We start from the raw sequence: 27457 nt of genomic DNA, 5'->3' as shown, positions 1-27457 counted from the left end.
TTTGATTACATGAGAAATAGAGAAGCATGCATTATACCATGAACTATTTCTTAGTGCTGCTCCTTTAAGTCTACTGATATAGACATCTGTAAGAGCTTCATTCTACCGGTCCTTTCTAGAAGGTTGAATTTAAACACCTTGAAAAAGGAAATTTAATAAATTTTTTCTCTAATGTCTCAATTTAACTTAAGTTATAATGACTTTGTGACAAATTTTCCAAATTTTATGGGCTACTAATACATTGATACTAATGATATTTCAAATCTTATTTAGGATTGATTTGAGAAGATAAGATAAATAAAAGTGATTTATTTTACCTGTGTAATTAACTTTCACTTCAAGATGCATCATGGCAATATCATTGTCCTTTTTCAGTTTATTGTAATGAGGGTTTATGACAATTTGATCTATCAACCGAGTTACTACCTGAGGAGAAGTTTGATTTGATCTCATATGCAGGCCTAGGACTGCTGTCCATTTAGATGGCTCCATATTTCGCCTGAAGTTATAAAAAAGAAATATGAGACTCTCTTTTCAAAGCAATTACTTTGACAAAACTATCTAACACAAAACTGTAGGAACTATGAATTTCCATTCTACAATATGTATTTCTCTGAAGGAATTTTTTTTACAATATTTCATATGTGTTTTTTTAAATTTTTTTAATTTTTTAATTTTTTTTTATTGTAAACAAATGGGATACATGTTGTTTCTCTGTTTGTACATGGCGTAAAGGCATACCATTTGTGTAATCATAAATTTACATAGAGTAATGTTGTTTGATTCATTCTGTTATTTTTTCCCTTCCCCCCACCCCTCCCACCCCTCTTTACCCTCTATACAGTACTTCCTTCCTCCATACTTGCCCCCCTCCCATATGTGTTTTTTATCATTTTTAATTGACATAAAAATTGGACATATTTGTGGGGTATCATGCGATGTTTCAATACATGCATACATTGAATAATATTTGAATCAGGGTAAGCATATCACATTATCTCCTCAAACATTTATTATTTCTTTATAGTGAAAACATTCACAATCCTTAATTCTACTTCTTGTAAAATATATAATACACAATTGTTATCCATAGTCATTCTACTGTGTGACAGCACACCCAAACTCATTTCTACTATCTAAGCACCAGGACACACCTTTCTCCTTTCCTCCCTCCCTTCTACTCCCCACTGACTACCTCACTCTTCTTCGAGATCCAATTTTTATGCTGTACAAAGGGTTAAATTTTTATATTTTTGATAAGATCATAGAAAAAGTCTTAATTAGGGCTAATCTCCCTTTCACTTCTCTCAAATTTTATAGATTGTGGTTTTCCAATGTGTACATTAGAATCACCTGGAGTGCCTTTAAAAAATACGGACAGTGGCTTCCCCTTGTCTCTCTCAACTTAATGAGTATGGAATGGACCTGCAGGCAATTGTTTAAAAGAAAAATTCCACATTTATGGTAATTTATAACTACGTTTGGAAAACTCGGCATTAGATTGCATTCTACCACGAGATTCTTCAGAAAACCACAGCAGCTGATGTAGTAATAGAGGGGAGTTTAGAGACATTCTCCAGTCATTGAATTTACATAGAGTTAAGGTAAGCAGTAAAACCCATCATGACACTTACTCAAATAATTTCCACACACAAGGTTGACTTTCAATAATGTATTGGTAGAGGATAGCAATCATGTTATAGGACAGATGAAATTAAGTAGTATATTATATCTAAAGTGTTTAAGGACTCCTAAATGTGTTATTGGTTGCAATATCCGTATGCCAAGAAATTTCCAGAGAAGAGCTGGAATTAAGCCAATTAAGCCATATTCACAATGAAGTCAAAATCTGATGACTGAAATTACAGGCAGAGATATTGATTCAATTCTTCACAGTTGCAAATGCCTAGTTTAATGTGGTATTTAGAATGTTAAAATTCAAATCATCTACAAATATAAAAAGGGCAATGAAGTTATTTTACATCTACCATCTACTTTTTCATCTACCTATTCATTGAGAAGATCAAATGAATAAAAGTGATTTCTTTTACATGTGTAAAAGTTTTTATTTTATTCCCCAAATTATTGTGGTTGGCCAAGTAGCACTATTTCAAAAATTGTGTGTTTTTCATCAATATTTAATTTATATATTTACTCAATATTTATAATAAATCAATCTTAAAATTACTATATCATATATTTCTTACTTTATACTTCATTATATTTGTTTATATTATATATTTTATATTATAATTATGTATATAACCTATGTATAGAATTAATATTTTATATCTATACTTTGTGCACATAAATATCTATATAAATAATATTTATTATATGAACAACATAATATTTAAATCATTACAATATTGGCTCAGAGTATATGAGACCCTTATATATAGTTTTTTTTTTCCACTTTAAATATATTTATTTGTTGGGACTAATGACAGGTTAACTAACTCAGGCTGACTCTTTACTCCCTGGTGAATGAGCAAGATCAAGGCCTCAAAGGCGGTTTCAATAGTTAATGACGATAAATCAGACCACCGTCAGGGATTGGTTAACAACAGTTGCACCAATGTGATCAGCTCTTGCTTGCCATATAGTCCTATGCGACTGTCACCTGCCTGAACCCCCCCATGCCTTGCTGACCTTTAAGCTGATTGGTTCCCGCCTAACCTTCACCCTACATAAAAGCTCTGTGACTTCCTCAAAAACGAGATTCCTGCTGTGCCTCCTGCACTGACAGACCTCCTGGCTCTGGTGTGTTTCCTTTGCGACCGACACTCATCATCCTGCTCGGCCTGTATTCTCCTCAGGCGGGCCCTGAGGAGGTACATTGGACCTTGTTGCCCGACAGGGAGCAACATTTATATAATTTTTTTAAAATTTATTTTTATTGTAAACAATTGGTATACATCTTGTTTCTCTGTACATGAAGTAGAGGCATACCATTTGTGTAATCATACATTTACATAGGGTAATAATTTTTGATTCATTTGGTTATTTTTTCCCTCCCCCCCACCCCTCTTTTCCCTCTATTCAGTGCCTCCTTCCTCCATTCTTGCCCCCCTCCCACCCCCCATTATGTGTCATCATCAGCTTAACAGTGAGATTATTCATCCTTTGGTTTTTTTGAGATTGGCTTATCTCACTTAGCATGATACTCTACAATTTCATCCATTTGCCCGTGAATGCCATAATTTTGTTATTATTTATGGCTGAGTAATATTCCATTATATATATATATATCTTTATATATATATATATATATATATATATATAGATAGATAGATAGATAGATAGATATCAATCACAGTTTCTTTATCCATTCACCAATTGAGAGGCATCTAGGTTGGTTCCGCAATCTGACTATTGTGAATTGAGAAGCTATGAACATTGATGTGGTTGTATCTCTGTAGTATGCTGATTTTTAGTCCTTTGGGTATAGGCCAAGGAGTGGGATAACTGGGTCAAATGGTGTTTCCATTCCAAGTTTTCTAAGGAATCTCCACACTGCTTTCCAGAGTGGCTGCACTAATTTGCAACCCCACCAGCAATGTATGAGTGTACCTTTTTCCCCACATCCTAACCAACACCTATTGTTGCTTGTATTCTTGATAATTGCCATTCTAGGGGTGAGATGGAATCTTAGGATAGTTTTAATTTGCTTTTCTCTTATTACTAGAGATGTTGAACATTTTTTCATCCTTCTTTGCCTAGGAACTTAACTTTCCCACCACAGCACAAACAGTACTGTTAATACTCCATTCTATGGTAATTCCAGAGCCTTTCCTCAGTGGAAAGTGACTGGAGAAAACAGATGTGACAGGCCACTGCTTCTCAAGTTTTTACGAATCACTGAGAAATTTTCTACAATTTAGATTCTTAGTTTTCATCTTCAGAGATTGTAACCTGGAAGGTGTAAATGGTTCTCAGGAATTGGTGATTTTTAATCATTGGGATATTGGGCAATGCAAAAGCCTTCTTAGCTTTTTCTTTTACCCAAAGCTGAAGGATGGGAGAGGAAACCCATTAATGATATCAAGTCAGATGAGAAGAAGAAAATCAGTATGTTTTAAAATTTCTCTGGTCTCCAATAATTTACATTCTAATGAAGAGAGGAAGAGCTATAGGACAGAAGATAGAAGGGCATGGGGACAAAGGATAACCCTATTGGACAGATAAGCCCCAACTCACAGAGGGTAATGATGGGAGAGACCAGGCAGCATTAGGCAAGGATATTGGCTGAACTTCCACAACATTTCAACTCCATTTGTACTGTAAACAAAATGTTTATTTATCCAAGTGACGAGGAAAACAGAAACACAGGTTGGGAAGGAACAGACTGGCATGCCCTCTTGACCTCTGGAACCCCAAACCAGCACATATCCTGGCACATAAGCGCTGCTCTGGATGGGTGAACCAGTGCTATCCCTAAACTGCAGCTGTGTATAACTATGTAAATAAGTTTACTGCCCTAAAAGTCAAAATTTTAGAAAGTAAATATAGCAAGATAACTGTGATAGAGAAACACAATATGTTAAAAGGGAAAGAAATTCAATGGGAATCCATATTTCTAAATTGAGATTCTTTTTTTGCACTACAAATGGTGCAGCAGCACCTCAGCAAGTTTGTCCACAACCAGCACTAATATTTACTCCCAGCACAGTGATTTTATTCTCTATTTTTATTATCCTTTGCAAAGAACAAGGATTCCTAGGAGGATAGCCAAATTCTAATTTATAAGGCAAATAAAAATTATAATGTTTCTGAAATATAGGTTTGGTACCAGAGAATAAGAGAGCTTATGAGTAGTAGGAGGAAATCTAAGAAAACCAAATTCAGAATAAATGGGATAACACCAGTTAAGTTGCAGCAATCTGATCATCATCATAATTATCCTAGTTAACAAAATAAGTTGTTTATGAAAGGACACGGATCTGGAATGAATGTGCAAAAGGTAGTTGTAAATGAAATGGGAGTGGAAAAAATGGATATGTTCAATTGTTAGTCCTTTTTTCAAATAAGGAAAATAGTTTTATTATATGTATTTGTTTTTTTTTTCATCTATTAAGTAGAAGTCTATTCTTAAGATGTAGGTACACATTTATTTGTTTAAGGGAACAGGAGAGGTAAATACAGAAAACTAAGAGTAAGGTATATAATCCTTAGCATTATATGACAGAAACTTAAGGAATCGTCTTTGAATTTCTGTCTTCACTTGACTTCTAGTACTTTCCATGCTGTGGGAAGCCATTCATGGTCAACAAATAAAACCACGTTTGCTGAGTTGTCAGACACAGAAATATGGTTCCCAGGAACTGGCAACCATTAAGAAATTGTTCCAGATCACCTGGAGTATGTGTGGTATCCATGCAGTGGCTGACTGCCTGGAATTTGCAGATCCTGCAAGGATAACCTGCTAGAGAAAATGGCTTCCTTAACTCCACCCCATCCTGTTTCTCACAGAAGCAGCTCCTCCGGGTCCCCTTTTACCTGTACAACTATAAATAAAGAACAGGTGGGCTCTTCCATTTATTAGAGTCAGATTAGCATGACTCAATCAGTCATGCCCCTGATTCAAAAGAGATAATTGTTTCTGTGGTTCTTTCTATAAAATAAGTTTCCTAGCAATTAATTTACAGCCATCCCATCCCTCTGACAGAAACCCTTTCCTTCACCCATGTGGGAAGTGGATGAAGCTCAAGACCTTGCACTTGTGATTTTCCTTTCATATCACTCCATGTTGTTTTTCTCCATCTTTTTTTTTACCTAGTTGCCTTTCCTTTTTCAGGCTCTCTATATTAGACTACTCCTAAATTTTGCCTCAGTCTTTTCTTCTCTCCATCTATACTCAGTTCATACTTGATCTTATTCAGTGCTACCATCACTTTAAATACCTGAAATATACTGGAAACTTAAAAACTTTTATCTCAATTACTGCAACTCTAAGATTTAGATTAGCATGTCAATTAATCAGTATTAGTAGGAAAGTCCAATTTATATACATAAAAATGAGAGTACTTATTCCCTTACTATTTCTTCCAATTTTCTTAATTTAATTCATTGTAAATATATCAAACTCACTCTGCTGCGTATTGTTTTAGTCAACATTTTTGTTGCTGTGAACAAAAGACTTGAGAAGAACAATTTTAGGGGAGGAAAAATTCATATGGTGCTCAGAGGTCTTTGCTTCAGAGGTCTTAGTTCATCGATGGTGGACTCCATTGCTTGGGTCACGGTGAGATAGATCACCATAATAGAAGGGTGCGGAGGGAAGCAGATCAGGACATGGCAATCAGGAAGCTGAAAGAGGTCAGCTCACTAGGGACAAAATATATACTCCAAAGGCATGCCCCCAGTGACCTACCTCCTCCAGTCATACCCTACCTGCCTACAGTTACCACCCAGTTAATCCATGCAAGTGGATTAATGTACTGCTTAGTTTACAACTGTCGTAACCTAATCATTTAATTTCTGAACTTTCTTGCATTGTCTTGCATATGAGCTTTTTGGGGGACACATGTCTACACCATAACACAAAATTACACTGGTAATTCTTCTCTATTTCTTACTTCTTATCTCTGTTCATTAGTAAATTCAGATGACTCTGACATCAGAACTTACAAATGAGATCTAGCCACATATCCTGCACCCTTAGCCATAATCCTAGGGCACCATTTTCTCTTTCTAACTGTTTTCCACAGTTCCACTTGAGTCACCTCCCAGTAGTCTCATCTTCACACAGCAGCTTGATTAAATAAAGTCCATTGACCAGGCCTATTGAGTCCTCACCAGGGTCTTCTCTGCACATTCAATCTTGGTCCTGTCAATCACTTCCTGGGCACAACAGCAGGGCTTCTCAAGGTGTTTTGGGTTAGACCTACATCCTCTTACCCCAGAGCATTAGAGTTCTTTGTTACCTCTGTAGAAATTTGTGTAACTTCTCCTTCATTTTGTTTTTCAACATCTATGGGTTCAGTGAAATTTTCTGTAATCACTTGATCCAAAAAGGTCACCTAACTCTCTTTTAGTTTATATTAATTTTATATTTCTTTATTGTACATATCACTTTCTGAAATGTTAATCTGAATGTTTTTCTGCCTTAACATATGACATTATCACGGTGAGAATTTTATTGGTATGTATGGCGCTATAATCCCCCAAACATAGAAGGGTAAGTGCTCAGCAAATACCGTTTGACTGAATGAATATATGAAAGACAAGAAGCAATCTAAGCCCAGGAAGGATTTGGCACCATCAGTGTTCATACATGATTATCAGGTAAAGGTGCAGGATTCATATATCAAGTGTTATGGTTTAAATAGGTGCTGTCTCCCAAAAGCTCATGTGTGAGACAAGGCAAGTATAGAAGTGAAATAATTGGGTTATGGGGGATTAAACTAATCAGTGAATTAATCCCCTGATAGGGATTAACTGAGTGGTAACTGTAGGCAGGTAGGGTGTGGGTGGAGGTGGTGAGTCATTAGGAGCATACTTTTGGGGTTTATAGTTTGTCTGGTAAGGACAGCTCTCTCTCTCTCTCTCTGCTTCCTGACCATGTCCCGAGCTGATTTACTCTGCCATCCTCATTTATTATGATGTTCTGCTCACCTCAAGCCCTGAGGAGTGGAGCCAGGCATCTATGGACTTAGAACTCTGAAATCATGAGCCCCCAAATCAACTTTTCCTCTTTAAAACTGTTCTTGTCACATCTTTTGTTCACAACAGCAGTAAAGCTAACTAAAACAAAAATTGGTACCTAGAAGTGGAGTTGTTGCTGTGACTAACTTGATCAAGTACTTCAGAAGCTTTTGGAACTTTTTGGAATTTTTTAGAGGAATTTTGTAAAGTTTAGCAATGCAAACTGGAAAAGCTTTTGAATGTTGTACACAGATTTTAATGGGCAATTCTTGTGGGCATTTAGGAGACAAGAAGGCCAATGAAACTCTGGACAGCAAAGATTAGAGTCAGTCTCCTGTTGGACTCTGTTGGAAATTGTACTAGAGGTCATTCAAATTATATTCTGACTAAGAAGTTGTCTGCATTTTGTCCATGTCCTGAGACTTTCTGTGAGGTCAAATTTAAGGATGATGGACTTCTTAATCAGGCAGAAGTAATTTCTAAGCACCATAGTATTCAGGCAATAGCATGGGTATTGCTGGCAGCTTTTATCAAGTTCATTGTGATAAAAAGGAGATGAAAGCAAAACAAAAAGATCAAGAAAACATGGATTTGAAAGTGGGAGTATAACTGGGGCCAAGGAAGTTGCAGTTCTTAAAGATACGCTAGCCATTAAAGAAACACTAAAGACTTTGTCCAGAGACAACAGGAAAGATGACTCGAGGGTATCTTGGGAATTGGCAAGACCACAGCACTCTCAGGCTCAAGGGTATCAAAGTAAAACTTCCCTTGAGAAGAGACCAGTGGGGCACTTTGCTTGCACAAGGGTGCCTAGGAAGTTTTTTTTTTTCAATGTGCTCAGTCTCCCAGGGCACCTAGAGGCTATTCCACCAGGGGTCCTGGAGATTTGGCTACTGTTCAAGATGGCCATAGAGCTTGGCATCAACCAGTAGGTACTGGTTTTGCAGAAAAGCAGGATGCTGGAGTTAGGGGGGCATAGAGACTTCCACTGAGATTTCAAAGGAAGGCATGGAAGGCTAGGCAAAGGTAGGAGAATCAGAGTCCCTGTGGACATTCCCTGGGGATGCATGATGTGTGAAGTAAGTTGATGCTGCATTGGAGAACCCCGAGATTAAGAAAAGCCAGTAATGTGGAATGTCTGCCTAGGAAAGCTGTAGGAATTAAGCATAGAGAAGCCAAGAGAGAGGACACATGGGTTAAGCCAGAAAGGCCACAGGGGCAGAGTTACATAAGCCTTTTGGAGAGAACATCAGGATGTCAAGTTCTCCAGAAGCCAGACATGGAACTATGGAGCTTGTTTGCCTAGTTGGAATTTGGTCTTCTTTAGTCCCATCCCTTCTTTCTATGCCCCTATATCTTCACATGGAAATGTTTACTTAGGTGTCTTTATTATTGGATAAACGTAACTTGCTTTTGATTTTTATAGGAGCTCATGCTGAGAGTTTACCTTAAATTTCAGAGGAGATATTGGACTTGGATTTTTAGGCAATCTTGGAACTGTGGAGACTATGGGGACTTGTGAAAAATGTACTAAATGAATCATGCATTTTGAGATTGGCATGAGCTTTTCGGGGCTGGGGCTGAATGTTAAGGTTTAGATAAGTAGTGTCCCCCAAAAACTTATGTGTGAGACAATGCATGACGGATTAGAAGTATTCACCTCTCTATGAGATTCTTAACCCAATCAGTGAATTTATCTAAGATAGGGATTAACACAGTGGTAACTAAAGCAGGTAGGGTCAGGCAGAAGGAGGTAGGTCAATGAGACTGTGCCTTTGGGGTTTATATTTTGTCGTGGTGAGGACAGTCCTCCTCTGCTTCCTGATGCCATGCTCTTAGCTGCTTTCCTCTGCCACACTCTTCCTCCATGTTGATCTGACTCACCTCAGGCCCTGAAGAATGAAACCAGCCATCTATGGATTGAGACCTCTGAAACCGTGAGCTGCCAAATAAACTTTTCCTCCTATAATTGTTCTGTCTTTTGATCTTTCAGCCACAGTAGTGAAAAAGTTGATTAAGACATCAGGCTACATTAGCATAAGTGGTTACAAAATAAGAAAAAAAAAACACAGTTCAGTAATGTTATTCAAGATGATGATTTAGTCACAGAGTGGAAATAGATGTCTTCCAAGATCTGATACTGAAACTTCTTGAAAATAAAATTTCTGGGCGACTAATAATTATAAGATACTTGCCTAAAATGTGTTATTTTGAATAGTGCTAGAAGAATAGTGTTAAAAAGTGGGTTATAAAATATGGATCAATGTATGTTTAAATAATACATAATTTGAAGTAGGAGATACAGGTTTGAAATTGATAAAACTTATGACAAAGTCATACATTTAAAAGTCCTAATGTTATAGTAAGATAATTTTAACTTCTAAAAAAGGTGAGTAGTGGCTGAAATTTAAAATGTATTACAAAAGGAACCAAGATCTATGCTGTAACTAATCTAACCTTAAGAAAGTACTTTTTTTTCCCCATTGCTGGGATTAAACCCAGGGCCTTGCTGGGCAAATACTTTACCACTAAGTTACATACCCAGCTGCTTTTCTTTTTGATCTGCAAAAATTACTATAATCTTGAAATGGTGTTTTAGTATTACTGCAACCTGGAGAAGATAATCATTATTAGCTTAACTCTCTGAAGATATGAGTAGGTAGATAAACAGATAAATGAAATTAAACCCATGATGTTTATATTTTAGAGTAGAGATAAGTAGCAAATCGTTTTTCAAGTATTTTCTTTGTATATTTCTGTGTCCTATGTAAAATGTATGAGGCATTCAAAAGAATTTAAGTTTTAAACTATTATTGCAGTATTCACTGAGAATCAAAGAATTTCAGATTTAAGAATCTCAGGAACTGTAATGTTCAATAAGAAATTTTACTTTGCATCAGTCCTTCACTGTCTGAAATGTTTGTTTTCAAAGTTTTATTAGCTATATCAGTTTTATAAATTTAGTAAACAGTGTGTGTACTTCTCACCACCATACCCTAAATACTTCTTACATGAACTCATTCATTATAGGAATGTTAACACCTGTTTCAAGGATTGTTTTAATAAGGAATAAAGTAACCCATATGATATACTAAGTATGCTGTGATGATCTGATGAGCTAAATTCAAGAATGGGAGATTGGCAAGATTTCTTTATGGTTAATTTTATCTTTAATACATATCTATTCAAGGACTATGATTCAGACTGTAAATCTATATATGATTGCCCACCCAAGTGACTCAATTGTGGTAGCTTCTGGAAATAAGGATGGAGATTAATTGGAAAGGGACATGGAGGATGATGCTTAGCCCAGGGTAAGTGCTCAACAAATACCATTGGTCTAATGAATATACTAGACAGGAAGCAATTTAAGCCCAGGAAGGGTGATGAAAATGTTTTATCTCTTTATGAGACTTAGGTTTACAGGTTTGTGCATTTTCAAAATGCATCAACTTCTACACTTCAGATTGTGCATTTTGCTACGTACTAGGAGAAAAAGAAAATGGAAAACCAACATTAAACTCTCATAAGTTTGTTTTACATGCAGTATGAGGTACCAATTCTTTTGGTGTTCTGAGCTTGAACACAAGTGTATAGGTAGATAGTTTATGGATAGTAGAAACAAAGTTTTTCACTGTTGAAGACAAGAATAACTAATGCAGAATGTACCCTGTGGTGTTTTTTTGGTAGAGTTATTATTTTGAGTTCATATTTATAGGAATACAGCTATGTTTATTGAGAGAATTTAAGAAAGAGACATACCAGCAGTAGCTATAAGCACACAAGATCTTACTTACTACAATGTAGATAGAACTAAAATTAGCTAAATGGAACGGGGTTTCTTACAGAAAAGTTGACATGAGGGGCAGGGCAGTGAGAACCTAAAATTCTTATTTTGCCAGAAAGAAAAAATTTCAGAGACTGGAGATATGCCAAAATTGATAATGGGGCAAACTTGAATGTTCTTCCAAAATAGAAAGACTCTCTACAAAATATGTGGCTTGTGTTCAAATGTATGAAAAGCAGAAAGGAAGGTGGAAGTAGTATAACCAAATGAAGATACAAAAGGCGTAGCAACCAAAGGCAGTGCACTTACCATGGATTGATTCTTACATGGTGAATGCCCAAATAAAATAAAGAGCATAACTGAACAAATTAAATAATTAAATTGCATCAATGTTAAATTTCCATGAATAGTTATGATTATGAAGGGAAATATGTTTGTTTTCAGTATTAAGACACTGAAGGGTTTTACAGTACACGGAACAAAACCTAGCTACTACTAAATAGTTCAGAAAAAGAAAATGTTTCTGATATGGGGAGAAAGAATAATAAAGCATACAGAATAAAATGAAAGCAGTGGTAAATCTGGGTAAAGGGATTACAAGTTTCCTGTACTATTTTCACATAATGTGTGCAAGGGTGAAATTAGATCAATACAAACTATTGGAAAATAAATCTACTGCATGTTAATTGTGCAAGACTTGGACTCTTCTTTTACAAGTACTTGCTTTTACAAGAGGTGCAATAAAATAAAATCATTATTGCACACTTGTATGATTCATGGTACGCAAAAGTATTGTATCATCTTAATTTCATGCTGACAAGCACATCATGGATAGATATTCTTATGGTCACCCTACAGATGAGGAAGGTAAGGTACAGAGATACTAAGTTGATTGTCTATGATCACACATGGAGTCAGTCACATATATGTGATAAAAATCATCTCCTCTGGTTGCACTTTAAGTCTTAGTGGAGTTGGTTCACACTTTTTCCTTTTAAGTTTGTAAAAGGAGGCAAATTAAGATCTTCCAGGAATATGGAGCCTGAGGGGTGCAAAGGGAAGTGTTGATAAACAGATGGCATAGGAGAAGTGCTGCTCAATTAAGTCATTTGACTACCTGCAAGTCAGACCCCAGAACAGGTTTGCATTGAAGACAAGCCACTTGTTTAGTATGAGTTCTATAAACTGCATCTTGGGGGTTAGTTTTAATATTAGGTAAAAAAAACTTTTCACAGCTCAATTAGGAGTTTAAAGAAGTCAAATAATGGGCAGTATTGGAATTCTGGTGCAAACATATTTTAATGACAATATCTAAAATAATATCAGAAAATTTCTTGCTTTTCTAGAGAAATGAGGTAGAAGGCAAATAAACTCTTGGAAACTGAAGGAAAAAATGTTAATTCTGCTGGGTGGCTAAGGAGAGTCAAATACAAAGCTGAAAGGACAATTTTGAATTCATAATTCTAGCACATTTGCCTTTGTTCTCTTGTGTTCAAATTGAAACTATGAGAAAAGACATTTTATGTTCCATATGATTGAACATGTGTTTATATTAGATGAAACTGCTTTTCTATATCCTTTATATATATATCTGTGGTCTGAAAAGATATGATATTGTTATCACTGACCTTTAAAATATACATCTGTAAGGTAGATAATTGAAATAAGTCACTAACTGTACTATATACCTGGTTGACATTTAGAAAGTATATGTATGTTCCTCAAGAACATCAAACGGAGGAATTACCAAATCCCAGGTTATTATAGCAAGGTTACTAAGACCTACCTTTGTGCAACAGAAAAAACTAAATGTTTAGCTAAAAATGTCTTATATTTACAACACAGTAATGATGTAGATGTTTCCCATCTCGGATTTGTCCAGGACAGAGGATGTGTACAAGTAAAGATTAAAGTCATATTTATCAGGTGTGTTAGCTTTCTTTGTATCTCATGGGTCAAAATACTTGACAAAAACAATTTGAGAAGGAAAAGCTTATTTGGGGCTCATGGTTTCAGGGTTCAGTCCACAGTCAGCCAACTCCACTGTTCTGTGCTGTACATCATGGTAGATGTGTGTAGCCAAGCAAAGCTTCTTAGTTCACAAGCTCACGGCAGGAGAAACAGAGAGAGAGGGGCGGGGGAAAGGCACCATGAGCAGATATAGTCCAGGCCATGACCCTGGTGATGGACTTTCTTCAGCCATGTCTCACCTGCCTACAGTTACCACTCATTCAAATTATTAATCTATGAATTGGATTGGTCCACTGATGAGGCTAAAGCTCTCATAATATAATCATTTCACCTCAGAACACGTCTGCATTGTTCAGCACATGAGCTTTTCAAGGGATATCTCATATCTGAATCATAAGAGCAGCATAGGAAAAAATTACTTGCTGTAGATATTTCTTATAGTATGACTGAAGAAAGGTAAAATAGAAATAAAATACAACTACCAGGAGGCTGCAAAGTCAGGAGGCTTCAATTTAGGCACCTAGAATAGCACCAAGTGTATGGTATCAGAGAGAGGTAGACGAAGCTGGAACATTATCCTGGATAGCTCCTCTGGGATTTAGCCAAGGGTCCTATCTCTCCAGATTCTTTTGGTACCAGGAGAATATAGGCATAGACTCACTCTTTAAATTCTCATTCTCCCTGTCTCTATCTCTCCTAAAATTCTCATAATCCTCTGCATCTGACAATTTGTCTTTGTTTACCCAGTAACTTTCATTGTCTATGTTGGTTGGGAGAGTTTAAGTCTTCTCATTCATTAACTGCAGCTGTCTCTTCCATGCCTGTGCACCCAAAGGTCACTCAGAGATTCTGGATGCTGATTATAGAGATGTGTCCCAATCCTCACAGGTAAGATCACTGACTGGAGACCGTGCCTACTCTGAGGCAGGAAATAGAGTCCTAGGTCAGGCTCAATGATATCTTAGGAGCAAGTTATTTTTTATTTATTTATTTTTTCCCCTGGAACTAATTCAGAACTGTTGAAGTGTAACTGTCTAAAGAAGTACCTTATCTTATATGGAAATAGAGAATTAACATGTGCTTGGGTCCAGGATCATTTATTTTCTCCTTCTCCCCTCCCCACATTCAGTCTACTCCCTCCTGTGGCACTGCTTTTAAAGAGTGAAAATTAGCCTTAGGATTCAGCATGCATTTTGCCTTATTTTGTTACACAAGCAAAAATATTGTTACTATTCTAAATATTAGTTACACATAACAATAAAAATATATAAACTGAGAACTAGGTAAACATTTTAATTTACATCGAAATGCTTAAACACGAATTTGAGGACTCCTGTGGCATGCTTTTTGATGTTGACAATTTGTTAATAATAAATATTGGCCTAACTGAAAAATAACATGCATGGTTTATACATTAAATATTAACTCCACACTCTTAAAAAGGTTTATCTTGTGACTAGGTAAAAATTTCAATTTTAATATATGTAGGAAATATAATACTGGATATAAGTATCTAATGAATAATTTTAATTGAACTTTATTATACATGATTTAAATGAGAAATATTTGGAAAGTTTGTAATATCATGAACTGTAGAAACATTGCCCGGGTAGGGTGGTTTCAAAAGACTCTGTGAAGTGACATACTTGGGAGTGTCTGCTGTGGTGACCCTGTTCAGGAAGGGAAGGGACATGTGGCATCATACTCACGCATATACACAGTGTGCAGCAGACACGAGCCAGTCATTGCTGACAAGAGATGCACCACAGAGCATCTGTCCTTGATAATACAGAGCAGCCAGCCACGGCCAGGCCCCTGCTTTGGAATCACTTCCTCCAACAATCTTTGGGCTGACTTCTTGAGCCACCAATTTTTTTCCACATGCTGTTAAAATAATTGAAGAAAGGACATGTGTTTTATTTGAGAGGAGGGTACTTCTTTTGATCATGAAAATTTAACAGGATATAATAGCTTTGGGTGACCTAAAAAACTCTAGGCAGAATTTAAATTAAAGCTTGAACGGGAAGGTGACGAAATATTTACTTACATTTATGGTTACATTGTAACAGAATCAGGGAATCCTGTAAGCACTGTTGACTGTAACAGAAGAATAATTATACTTCAAAAATTGTGTTTAACATTTTAAAGTAAAACATAATGTAGGTTATCCTATTGTTCTTTATTTAAATGAGATTTTTATTCAGTACATCATACATGAAATGCAGGTAGGTTCAAATGAACACCAGAAAATGCCCCAGTTTAATGCCAAATACAGTTAAAAATTTATGTCCCTACTACAGTTTACTCTTCATGTAACTTTGGGTCAGTTGCTCAATATTCTTGAGACTCAATTTCCTTATCCTAGAATGGGGGTAGTAGTACTTCCTGTATTAAACTTTTATGATGATTAAAAGAAATATTTGCAATGGAATTATTATTGTGCCTTATACATAAGGAATGGTCAGTCAATGATAAATATGGCTACTTTGTATGAATTAACCTTGGATTTAATCATTATCTAATATAATAGTACCCCTACCATTATTCATGGAGAATAGATTCCAAGATCCCCAGTAAATGCTTAAAATCACAGATAGTACTGAGTGCTATCTCTAGTGTCTTTTTCATTATAACCAAATACCTATTACACATGGTGGCCATTAATTTTTGCAGATTGAGATGTGACAATGAAATTAGCATAAATTTATTTTTCTGTTTTCATAATTTCATGTGTAGAAGGTTCATTCTTATCATAAATTAGAGATCTTAGGAATCTCCCTGATGACTTTTTTTTTTTTAATCAGTAGGTTGAAAAATTTCATCTTTTCATTTAAAGGAAATACTTTTTGGCTTCCCTTTAGCAAAGGCTAATAGCCATATCCCTGACTTGTGTTTGTGAGTCATTATTAAATAAAATAAGGGTAACTTGAACTTGAGCACTGAGATACTGAAAGTCAATCGCATAAGTAAAATAGGTGCTAAGTAACTGATGGGTGGGTAAAGCAGACAGCACGGATATGCTGGGCAAAGGTGTGATTCATTTTCTGGGCAGAAATGAGTAGGACAACTTGAGATTTCATTATGCTACTCGTATTGAAAGTTAATTTAAAATTTAAAAACTGCACTTTTGGAATGTTCCATTTAATCCTTTTAGATTACAGGTAATTGAAATCATAAAAAGCAAAACTGTGGGTAAGAAGGGACTACTGTGCAGAGTATACCCCCATATGGACAATCCCACTACTATTCAGGGCCCGACAAGGTGTGAAGCTATGTGCTTGGTTCAGGAAATTGAATGATGAATGAATCACAGGAACTGATTTCCAGGGAGTCAGGCATGTAAATTTCAAATACAAAATAAAGTTTATGCATAAATTATTGAAGAGACTCATTTAAAAATTTGGATACCAATTTTTATTCAAAGTAAAAAATTCTATTTTAAATTTTAAATGAAAATAGTTTTGAAATGTGTTATACAATATAACCACTAGAGATCAGTATAACCCAATAAATTGTAGTACATGGCCCCACTATTCCCTAATACAATTCTGCAGATATTGGTCACATTAAAACATGCATGCACACTTACACACACATATATTTAACTAAATCTAATGTGCATGTTTTTAGGTGTTTAAACTTTGGATAAAAATAAAATAAAACAAAAAACAAAGCAATACCATATGCTTAAATAATTTAGTGTTTCTGCAACATGCATTATAAAATTTACTTGAAATTACAAAACTTCCTATTGTCTAATTAACACATCTTTTATAACAGAGGGTAATTTTCATAGAAATATAAGTAAATAGATATAAATTTTATTAATAACAAATAATGCAAGCATGTATTTCTCACTATAGATATATAATTATGTATCCACAATGCCCCAAAAAGTCTAAACTAATTCCCTTTCAGATATCCACTTGTGTTTGAGAAAGATATCACTTCTAGAATGCTTCCTAGTAAATATTTCAAGTTTCATCAAAACTCTTTCTGCATCTGCAGTACTTAACAATGAAAATCCACATTCAAATGCTTAGTCTTTCTAAGACATGTTTAACTGTCTTAGAAAGATTAAGCAATGCTTAATTTCTTTATATCAAACACAGAAAAGTTTCTGGTTAACACAGCAATTAACCATAAAATTCAACTGATCTTAGTACCTTCTTTTTCATGTATTTTGGAAAATCAAATTGTTATAAAGTCATAAGCATGTAGCATCTCAGGGTAGAGAACATTGCATATTCTCTAGGCAGAATGAGCAGCTAATCCTACTTCATCAAGGTAAATTTACAAAAATTGGAAAGAAATATAATTACTGTTCTGGCTATTGTCATGGAGTCATGTTGGGACTAATGACACGTTAACTAACTCAGGCTGACTCCTTACTCTCCCTGGCAAGATCAAGGCCTCAAAGGCGGTTTCAATAGTTAATGATGATAAACCGGACCACTGTCAGGGATTGGTTAACAACAGTTCAGCGAATGTGATCAGCTCGTGCTTGCCATATAGTCCAATGGGACTCTTGCCTGCGTGAACCCCCCCCATGCCTTGCTGACCTTTAAGCTGATTGGTTCCCACCTTGCCCCCACCCTACATAAAAGCTGTGTGATTTCCTCAATAAACGAGTTCCTGCTGTGACTGGTCTCCCTGACTAGTCTGATTGTCCTCCACCCGGAGGGCTGGGAGTGGGCAGTCAGTTGGCCCTAATTATCCCGGTCTGACCTTGTTGGGGAGTGTCCCCTTCCCTTATCGCTGGTTGAGAAGAGCAAGAGGGCTTAAGACCCCGACAGAGTCAAAGCTAGGTTAGTTCTCTGTAGTGCAAGAATAACAATGTCATGATCCTGTCTCTTTTCCTTGACCCAGTGGAGTAATATTGTGATATGAACTGATGGGTTTTTGTCTACCCTCTTGACCATAAAGAACTCATTTCTCTTTGTATTTATTTCTAACATTTATTATTGTTGAAAAGTCCTTGCCTTTTCTTTCTTTTCCTCTGCAAATTTATTTTATTTTATTTTTCCCTTGCAAAAATGCTACTTAAAGTGAGACTTAGGAAATTTAGAAGGTAGCATGTTCAAGAGTGAAGAAGTAGAATGTTTTGTACTCAAGTCGACTTGGGTTAGAATTTTCATATTGCCAATCAGCTTTGTGGACTTTTTTTTTTTTTTTTATCAACCCAAGCTTTCCTGTCCTCATCCTTATTGAGAAGCAGTATTACCTAAGTCACAGAGCTTTCACGTGGATTGGAGGTGACCTGCAGAATATTCCTACTGCAGTGCTTGTCACATACTGGACATTCAACAAAATATTTGATAAGCATTTTGCATCCTGTGTCTAGCACCATGTTTTGATCATAATATTGATCAGTATATATCATCACATTTCCATTGACTTCTGTTTCAATTACAGAAGTAGGTCAGTATTCAGATTGTGGAATATATTTCAAGGGTCCTTTTCCCAGTGGTGCAAATGGTAGTTTGAGTCTTTGCATGACTCATCATAAGAAAAAATGGGGATACAGACTAGTAGATTTTCATAGTTAAGAGAATCATTTTCCCTGACATCCAACCTTTCCCTTTACTTTTTATTATAACCAGTAGTGCATGGGTATTTTCAAAAGCATCATTTTTCATAGGCTAATAAACATAATTGTCTCTGCAATAAATAAATAAATAAGTAGATGCACAAAATAACTAATCAAATGGATGCATGAATTTGTCTGAATGTTTGCCAAGACAGCATAATGTAAGTAATTAATAGGAAGGGATTAAAGACATTTAACTAACTGGCTTATTGTTTAGATGAGTTTAAAGAATGTCTATAAATGGTGTCTCTTTTTAATATCATGAACATACATAAAGTAATGATGTCAATGTAAGCTCCTATTGGTATTTTGTTGATAAATATGAAATAACCTAGCACTGCTCTCAAACATGCATACAATTAACTTGAATGGTTTTAAAATTCTTTATCCTTTGCTATTTCTTATTCAGTGAAGTGTCTATGCTATGAATACATGAAATTCTCAATGAAAAAACTCCTTCAAGACCTATAATGGTAACATAAATTCCTGCATATCTTAGAGAAAGGAATTTGGAAGGCTGCTTTTTCACTTGCAGATGGTTTGCTTCATTCCCAGCAAGACTCATAATAACAGTGAAGGCCCAGCAAACACCGATATAAAACATTCAACTAGAAGGTCCTTTTACTGCCACTAAAAATACTCCTTAATCACTTCAGTTTACTAGTTGAGCTTGTGGAAATGTTAACTTTCATGAACAGCTAAATAATTACCTAACTTTGTTTTCTAACAGTAAGTATGTTGAACAAAATACACCAGTATGAGTATTAAGGCCCAAATAGGAGAAATGATAATATTTAAGCTAAAACAACTTTTAGAATACAGGAAAGTTGTTGCTTTTCAATACCTTTGGAAAGCCTTTAAAAATAAGCCTAACTTTTAAAAATAGAAGAGATTGCTTCGGCTCAACTAAAGGTTTAGATGTCATTTAATACTCATCTTCCACTTACTTAGGGAGAGAAAAGGATATACCATGACCCCCCACCCCATTTTTCTTCTTTTAATATTAGCTACAATGTGTAATTTGTGTTGTTTTCTTTAGTGTGAGCCACATTGAACCTATTTATCACAGGTTGCACAATTTCTGTCTATGGGATTTAATTGTTTATAAATCTAAGAATTAGAATAAAGAAGTAAGTGTATGTTATTAGAACTTATCAAACCTCTATCTGTGTACCCAATGATTGTGTGGTCAATACCTCATTTAACTATCTTACCATATATATTAGAGAATCAGACAGTGTTCTCAGAAAGATGGATTAGACACTGCTTGATATCACTATTGGAGATTACACGGCCAGGCTATGGAAGCATTAAATCTGACTGGCTTCAAAACTCGATCTTCTTTCCAGTTCATATACATCTACTATAAGACCAAATTTTAGAACCCACCTGGGTGTTAGTATTAAGCTGCCATTAGGTGCTGCATTTAGTTTTACAAATGGCCCACCTCCAGTAGAGAATATTGTCATTGATGAATTTTCACTCCTATGGAAAAAAAGAGATATAAATAAAAGAAAAACACATGCAAAAAACCACAAGCTACAGTTTTCACTCTTTATGCTGTGGACATTGAAAGAAATTATGGGATTATGTAGAAGAGAAGAACATTGTAAAATAAAACTTCAAAAGTTCTGCTTACCTAAAAAAATAGTGTAGCTCAGTAGAAGAATTAGCCATAATAACATGAAACACAATTTTAATTTTTTGCATAATACTTCTAGGGCTTATTTATATTCTCATATTATTTTACAAAGTTCAGATCTTTGCATATATACTTTAAGTATCTGATTTTTATTAGAGCTTCCTATGTTGTTCAATAGTTTTCTTCATAGTTGATTTGAATGACAATTTCACAGAATTACTGTACCATCATTTAAGCCTCTTTTTTTTTTTTAACTAAATATTACTCATCTTTTTCAAAAATGCATGTTGCCTAAGGACAACATAGAAAAATAAGCTCTTCAGTTTTCCTACCTTTCAAAATGCTGCTTTGTTCTTGACATTTTGTTCAATTCAAAGGCTAACAAGCCTTAATTTAAGACCAGAAGCCACAAGATTGCTCTAAAACAGGGAGTATGGAGCCTAGATCTGCAAGTATCAATGGGTGAGCCAGTGCTTGGTGGAGGCACCTCCCTTCATGAGACAAGAGACATCTAATTCCCTAGGTTCTCTTTCCCCAGAAAGCCTGTGAAAACCATGCTCTCCACTGTGGTGCTTAATTAACAGTTTCTCTTACATATCCCAACTGTTTTCTGAAGGTCCAACTGGGAACTTAAGCTTTCGATTTCTAATCTTTTTTTTCTTTCTTTTATTCCAAATTTAATTTTTATATGCAAATATGCTGTTAAGCTGGAAGCATACTGATTCTGCTCTCTTCCACTGGGCAGCAGAGCAATGACACAATTCCTTTCTCTGAAAGTAGTATGATGAACTTGCTGCTGCCTCTCTAAGAGAAGACTAGGTGTTACCTAAGATGGCAACCATCACTGACACTTGGCTCTTTGTGTATAGGAATTTCCAAAGAGCACTTGACACTATTATAATCAATCATTAAAAAAGAACTGGGTAGAGGATGGTTCTTTTACTTTCCATACCTTTAATAAATGAGGAGTGTTTGGTATCTTTCCTCTGCTGAAGAGAGAGTGGGGACAATGGAGCCACTATCTAATGTGCCATAATTTAGTATCTTGAGTTTTTATAAATGAGATTAACAATTCAATGTTGAGAGACAAAAATTTCAGAACTACAGAAGAACAAACTGAGAAAGAATATGTTATATTAAATTCTGTATCTGGAGAATATACTTGAGGAACCTTCTGCCTCTGTTTCCCTTCCTTGCAGTTTTTAGAGACATACTGTGAAAATGACAATTAGAATGTGTATTTTAAAAATTTTCCAAATTCCAGATCTGCAGATTAGATAACTCCACCATTATGCATTTACACTGCTCTCTGTAATCAATAATTTAATATCACATAAAAACACCATATGGCATTACCTTGTTGACATACTAGTGCCTCCTGGTAACCTATTTCTAAATTTTTATTACCATTTTTATGGGTTATGTACCATCAAAGGGCTGTCCTGACTTCAGAAAAACTTTATTTTATGTGTGAAAAGAAGCATATACATGCAACCATTATTATTTTTGAGGTCATAGATGGAGTATAAAAATATATTCATAGATGAATTCTAGGGAAAGAAAAAGGAATATCCCAAGGCTACTTGCATGGTATTAAATCTTCTGCCTCTCTTCTTAGGCTCTGCTTAGGTTTCTCTCTCTTTTTTTTTTTTTTTTCTTGCTCCTTAGACTGTCTTTGCTTTGATAAGAATTCTTCCCCAAGCAGGAGCTTAGGTAGGGATGTTTTAAGCCTTTGGACACACTAAAGCTAAAAAGAATAATAACGCAAGCCGCAAATACTGTAGCCAGGCACTGTAGCTCATTTCATATTCCCAAAAGCTTAAGTAATGAAGAGCCAGGTGGGATTAGCATAGAAAGCTTTTTGGAGGAGGATGGACCTTTATTTTTAGGTTGGAGGGAAAGAAGAGGATAGATTTGGCAGGACAGAAAGAAGGGCAGAACATTTTACAGGCAGGAAGGGGAATAGTGGATGGAAGGGATTCCATGGCCAGTCACTCCACTGGGACAGTCATGGCATGCAAGCTTTGGGTAAACAACACATCTGGAATGTACACATTTTGATTACAATTGTTTACTCCTTTACTACATTTACAGCAATAAACTTAGCACTCACTTAGCCTTATTACAGCTTTTAGAAATGGTTAAGTTTAATTAATTTAAAAATTTCCGACCTTGGCCCTTAAAAGTTCGTGATATATACATACAATCATCTCAATGCAAAATTTACTTAATCTAATCAATTTCCTCTTTTGTGAAATCTAGTGCATTAAGAGTAAGAGAAAAACTGATGGGTTAGTTGATAACTGCTCTCTGTTTGCTAACAGATGTAATGGTGCTAGGAAGGAAACAAACTCAGTACCTTCCACAAAAAATATGGCTGACAGAAGTGATACTTGTAGAAGATTGTCAGAGAGACAGGCTTTCTGTGGACAACATCTTGGAGAATATACAGCATTAATAATAGGTGGTTCCTTTAAAAATACGCTTTAGAAGTAGAATAAACAAGGAAAGTTTTGCTATAAATTTCACAAGACTAAAGTTTTCTCCTCTTACCTGTTTCTGTTTTGTAATGTAGAAATCTCTCCCTCCCTTAGAACAGGGTCAAAAGGAAATATAGATTTTGGTGAGAACCTAACCATGGATTTTTTTTTCTTTCAATGATATCCTTCTTGTATAGATCTTTCTAAACTCTCCACTTCTCTTTTGATGTATTATAGTGTAGAAATAACTTTTCCAGAAAATTAAAGTTAGTGTCAGAGTTTACAAGGTAAGGGACCCCTTGGATTAAGTCAGATACTATTCTCAATAGGGTTCTTAGACCTAGGATCAGTAGAAAAAGAGTTTTTTTGATGGTTTGTATTGTGTTGCTTTATCTAGGTGAAATCAAACCACCAAGTACTATGTTTTATATCAAAACGAGTGCAAAAAGATGATGATTTCCTCAGATTCAAGAGGACTGCTGTGTCAGTCACTTGGGCTCCTTAGAAAGCAAGATCTGTCTTGCCAAACAGAAGGAACAAATATGGTAGTCAGTTCTGTATTTAGAAATGTACTGGGAGCAGGGATGTTTTCATAATTTTCAGAGATTATGCATTCTTCATGAATTCTTCTGTATTGCTGCTTGCAAATATGCATTTCCAATCTTGAAATATAGGTGTGAACAGTGTATACCAGTTAAAAAATAAAAAAAAAAGAGAGAGAAGACGACGAAAACAAGAGCCCTGGGTCTCACTGTAGCCAAGATTCTTATTGTCTTAGCTTGGCTCTTATAGAACTCCGTATAGTCCATGATAACATCATGGAAGCTTGTAATTGGGTAAGAAATAGTTACATCTTTATTCTTACAAACTTCTATCTGAAATTTAACTTTTTTTCTTCCAGTACACGGTGACTAATCACAATATTACTAATACTAATCACAATACTAATCACATTAGCACCTATAATATTGTCATCAAAACAAACTTCAGATATCTTCGCATCTTTGCATCATATTGCAGTTGCTCCATATACATAAAAATATAATTTATGCTCATATTTGTTATTATTTAATTATTAGAACTACCAGTGCATCTTATTTGATACTTTCATAAAAAATGTAAATTGCCATTTCATATTTTAATATTTTGATAATTATTTGTCATATTAATTTCTTTTGTGACTGTGTGTATTTTGCTTCATACAATTAAATACATGAATCTCAGAAGAGGTTGGGGAGTTTCTCCAGACTGACAAAAGTGTCCATGACACAAAGGAAAGGTTAAGAACTCCTACCATATGTAGTGGTTCTCAAACTTCAGTAGCCATCAAAATCACCTGAAGGGCTTATTAAATTGTGGTTTGCTGGGCTGTACTCCAGGTGTGTGAAATGTGGTTCCATCATTTGCATTTCTGTCACAGAATCCCAGCTGATTCAGTGTTGCTGGTAGAACCACTGATTTTGACAACCTTGGATACCAGTGTCTGCAAACTAGAGAATTCTAATTTATAACTAGGTGGCACATCCAGAAGCTAATGTAGCTTTTGGATTACAAGTCAGTGGTACTCTTGCTATCACTACCTTGCCCATGGAAGATATAATTACCTAACCAGTGTGCTTCTACCAGTCCTGTTACATAACAAACCTATCAAAGATTATCAAACTACTGCAGTTTATTACTATTTATTCCTTACTTATTTTTAATTAGTACTTTTCTAATTTTAGGATAGGGAAGTAAATCAGAGTTATAATTTTTTATTTATTTAAACAAGGGGCTTTATAGTCAGTTAAATCTAGTAAAGTGTATGTTCTGTTCCACCAACTTGCTCACAGCTTCTCCTGCCTAATGGTACTACAGTACCATGGTTAAAAATAAAAAGTGTTTTTGGTGGTGCTAAAATCGTGAATTAAAAGTAAAAATAATCGCAAATATTTGTTTCCCTATAGAATGAGCAAATAAAAAGGAGTTGTTTAAAGCCAAAGAGAATAGTTGCATTTTTCTACTATTTTCCATTTTTTACCATTGTTTTGTGTTTTAAGTTGTCATAAGTTAAGGCTTTCTTCTCCTAGTTGAAAATTTGGGAGACACTGACAGAAAATATAGACAGGGAAAGGAGCACTATTTGCCCACCAATTTCTTAACTAGTATAGAAGACCAGTTTTCCAGGACCCAGGGCTAAATCATGGAAACAAATTTATCATGATGCTTAAAAAGAATTTTTGCTAATTATGCTCTGCGTATTTGAAAGACTTTAAAAAGAACCACTTTATCTTTTCTTCTAATATTTCACAAACATGTCTACAATGGAAGAACACTAAAGTTGTTCCATTTCTTATTCGGGTTTGAGAATGAGAGGATCAAATGGATATTTATGATATGTCAAATAAAGCTATCTTGTGCAGGACTATTGTGGGATTCAAAAATATCACACCAAGTCCTCACAGAATTATTATGATACAAGTAATTCACTCTATGTTTAATCCATAAATATGTTCTAGATTCTGTAGTTTTACAAAGCTGATGGTTTATCTTGGTTTTTAAAACTGAGCAAGTCAAGTGAACTGCATCATTCATATATTGGTTCAGCAACAGGGTAGTGCTTTTTCCTAGACAGGACCATTGAAAAAAATCACTACTTTAACATTTATTCTTGCATCAGAATAAAATGTTTCCTTTCACACTCTGATAAAAGACATAAAAAAATGTTATTTAAAATACTTTTTACTTATGCATGCTATAAATGGCAAGGAATTAAAATGTTTAATATAAAAAAGTAAAGGCTGATGAAATCTGCCTCATATGATTTACTAGAATCTGAGGGGAATTGCATTTCATAACCTATCTGCATAAATAATCTTGAGAGACTGCAAGTGCCTTTTTAATAAGTTGACTTCTAAATTACTTTCCACTGTACCAAACACACATCATTTAAACTCACTAAGTTTTCTTTCAGTTACCATGCACCAGTCTAGACAAATTCTCATTAAGGCTGTAACTTTCTTTCAATTATTATAGCACTATGGAGACTATTTAATGAGCAAGCACAGGGCCAAAGATTAAAGCCTTTGAAGAAATTACCTGACTCATTTCAGAAGAAAGCAAGTGTCTGGCCTTCCTCAAAAATACTGTGTCTAAGACAATAGGATGTACCATGTGTTTCATATGCTGACAAACCTAGCTCCTTGTCCCTGTCTTCAGCTGGAAGAAATTTTTCACAGGAAATAAGGTCAGAGAACTAGAAAGTAGAATCTGACTGGGGAAAAGGGAAATGTAAATAAAGAGTACACAATTGTGTGGAATTGACTTTCATCTACTGAGCTCAGGTCATTTTCTAGAATGACTTCCCTAATATGACCAAATTGAGTTAGGTTGTCTTATATCACATTGCATTTATCACATTACTTGTTTATTCTCTATTTATGTTTCGATCCCCACCACATAAGGATTTAAAACAAAAAAACATGTCTTATTCATTCAGGGACATGACACAATATCACTGCTAATGTTAGTCCTAATCCAAGAATAATCAGACTAATAAATTTATTTTATGTAGTATTAAAATGTAGTAAAGATATATTCTTTCTTTTACATTCTATCATATAAAGGTAGGATTTAGCACTATGCTACCATCAAACATATTTCATTTAAATTTATTGAAAAAACTGTTTATCAGAGTAAGCTGTTGATCATTCTGACCTTTGCAAAGTGACTAATCTTAATCCCATATGTGGTCTAGAAAGCAATTTAGCTCAGATGCACAAGCCACATTGGAAAGAGCTACTGAATTTATAATTAAACGATGATGCTTAGGAAGCTGGTGAATTGAGACACAAGGCTCCTGGTCAGTGAAAATCCAACCATCCAGAATATTCTGAAGCAGCCATTTGGAAAGAGGTCAAATTACCAATCTCCTTAGCTTAATCTTTACAAACAGGGGGGCAGGGGGTGGGGCAACAAAGAGTTACTTAGCATTACTGACAACTTGGGCAGCAGAAGCAAAGTACTTCCCAGGGTCTCACCTCTCTGAATTCACTGTCGGTCAAACTAAACTCATTGTTAAAGGCAGAAACTGGAATTAATGCCACTTATCCAGTGTTCTACTTAAAGTGAAAATAAATGACTACCAGTTTCAGGGCTTTGTTGACTCTATCAAAAAACAGTGTTCCTCCTAGAACCCACCCTCTTCCAAGACTCTTGTCTGATTCCCCTTCCCCAAGGTGAAAGGTTTTTGTAAAAATAAAGTGTGAAAAAAAAAATAGAAAAAAGTATTATACAAACACACAGGTTCATCTAAAGTACAGGGAGTTTCTGATTAATACACATAAACCAAATCAATAATT

General features: G+C 35.3%; 1 protein-coding gene across 2 annotated transcripts in view; it reads right to left on the bottom strand.

The window, feature by feature from the left end:
- TMPRSS15 (transmembrane serine protease 15) overlaps positions 1-27457 on the bottom strand; it is a gene marked incomplete at its 5' end in the record, with an annotated part of 139087 nt that overhangs the window by 8748 nt on the left and 102882 nt on the right. For both annotated transcript variants that reach the window (XM_079101223.1, XM_079101224.1), the window contains 4 exons: positions 318-499; positions 15115-15289; positions 15453-15502; positions 20385-20480. In XM_079101223.1, coding sequence (XP_078957349.1) covers positions 318-499; positions 15115-15289; positions 15453-15502; positions 20385-20480 — 503 coding nt within the window. The remainder of the gene's footprint in view (positions 1-317; positions 500-15114; positions 15290-15452; positions 15503-20384; positions 20481-27457) is intronic.

The sequence above is a fragment of the Sciurus vulgaris genome (assembly GCF_902686455.1).
Source record: "Sciurus vulgaris genome assembly, chromosome: 10".
Taxonomy (NCBI): Eukaryota; Metazoa; Chordata; class Mammalia; order Rodentia; family Sciuridae; genus Sciurus; species Sciurus vulgaris.
Note: the sequence above shows the minus strand (reverse complement) of the source record. Positions and strands in the feature narration are given on the sequence as shown.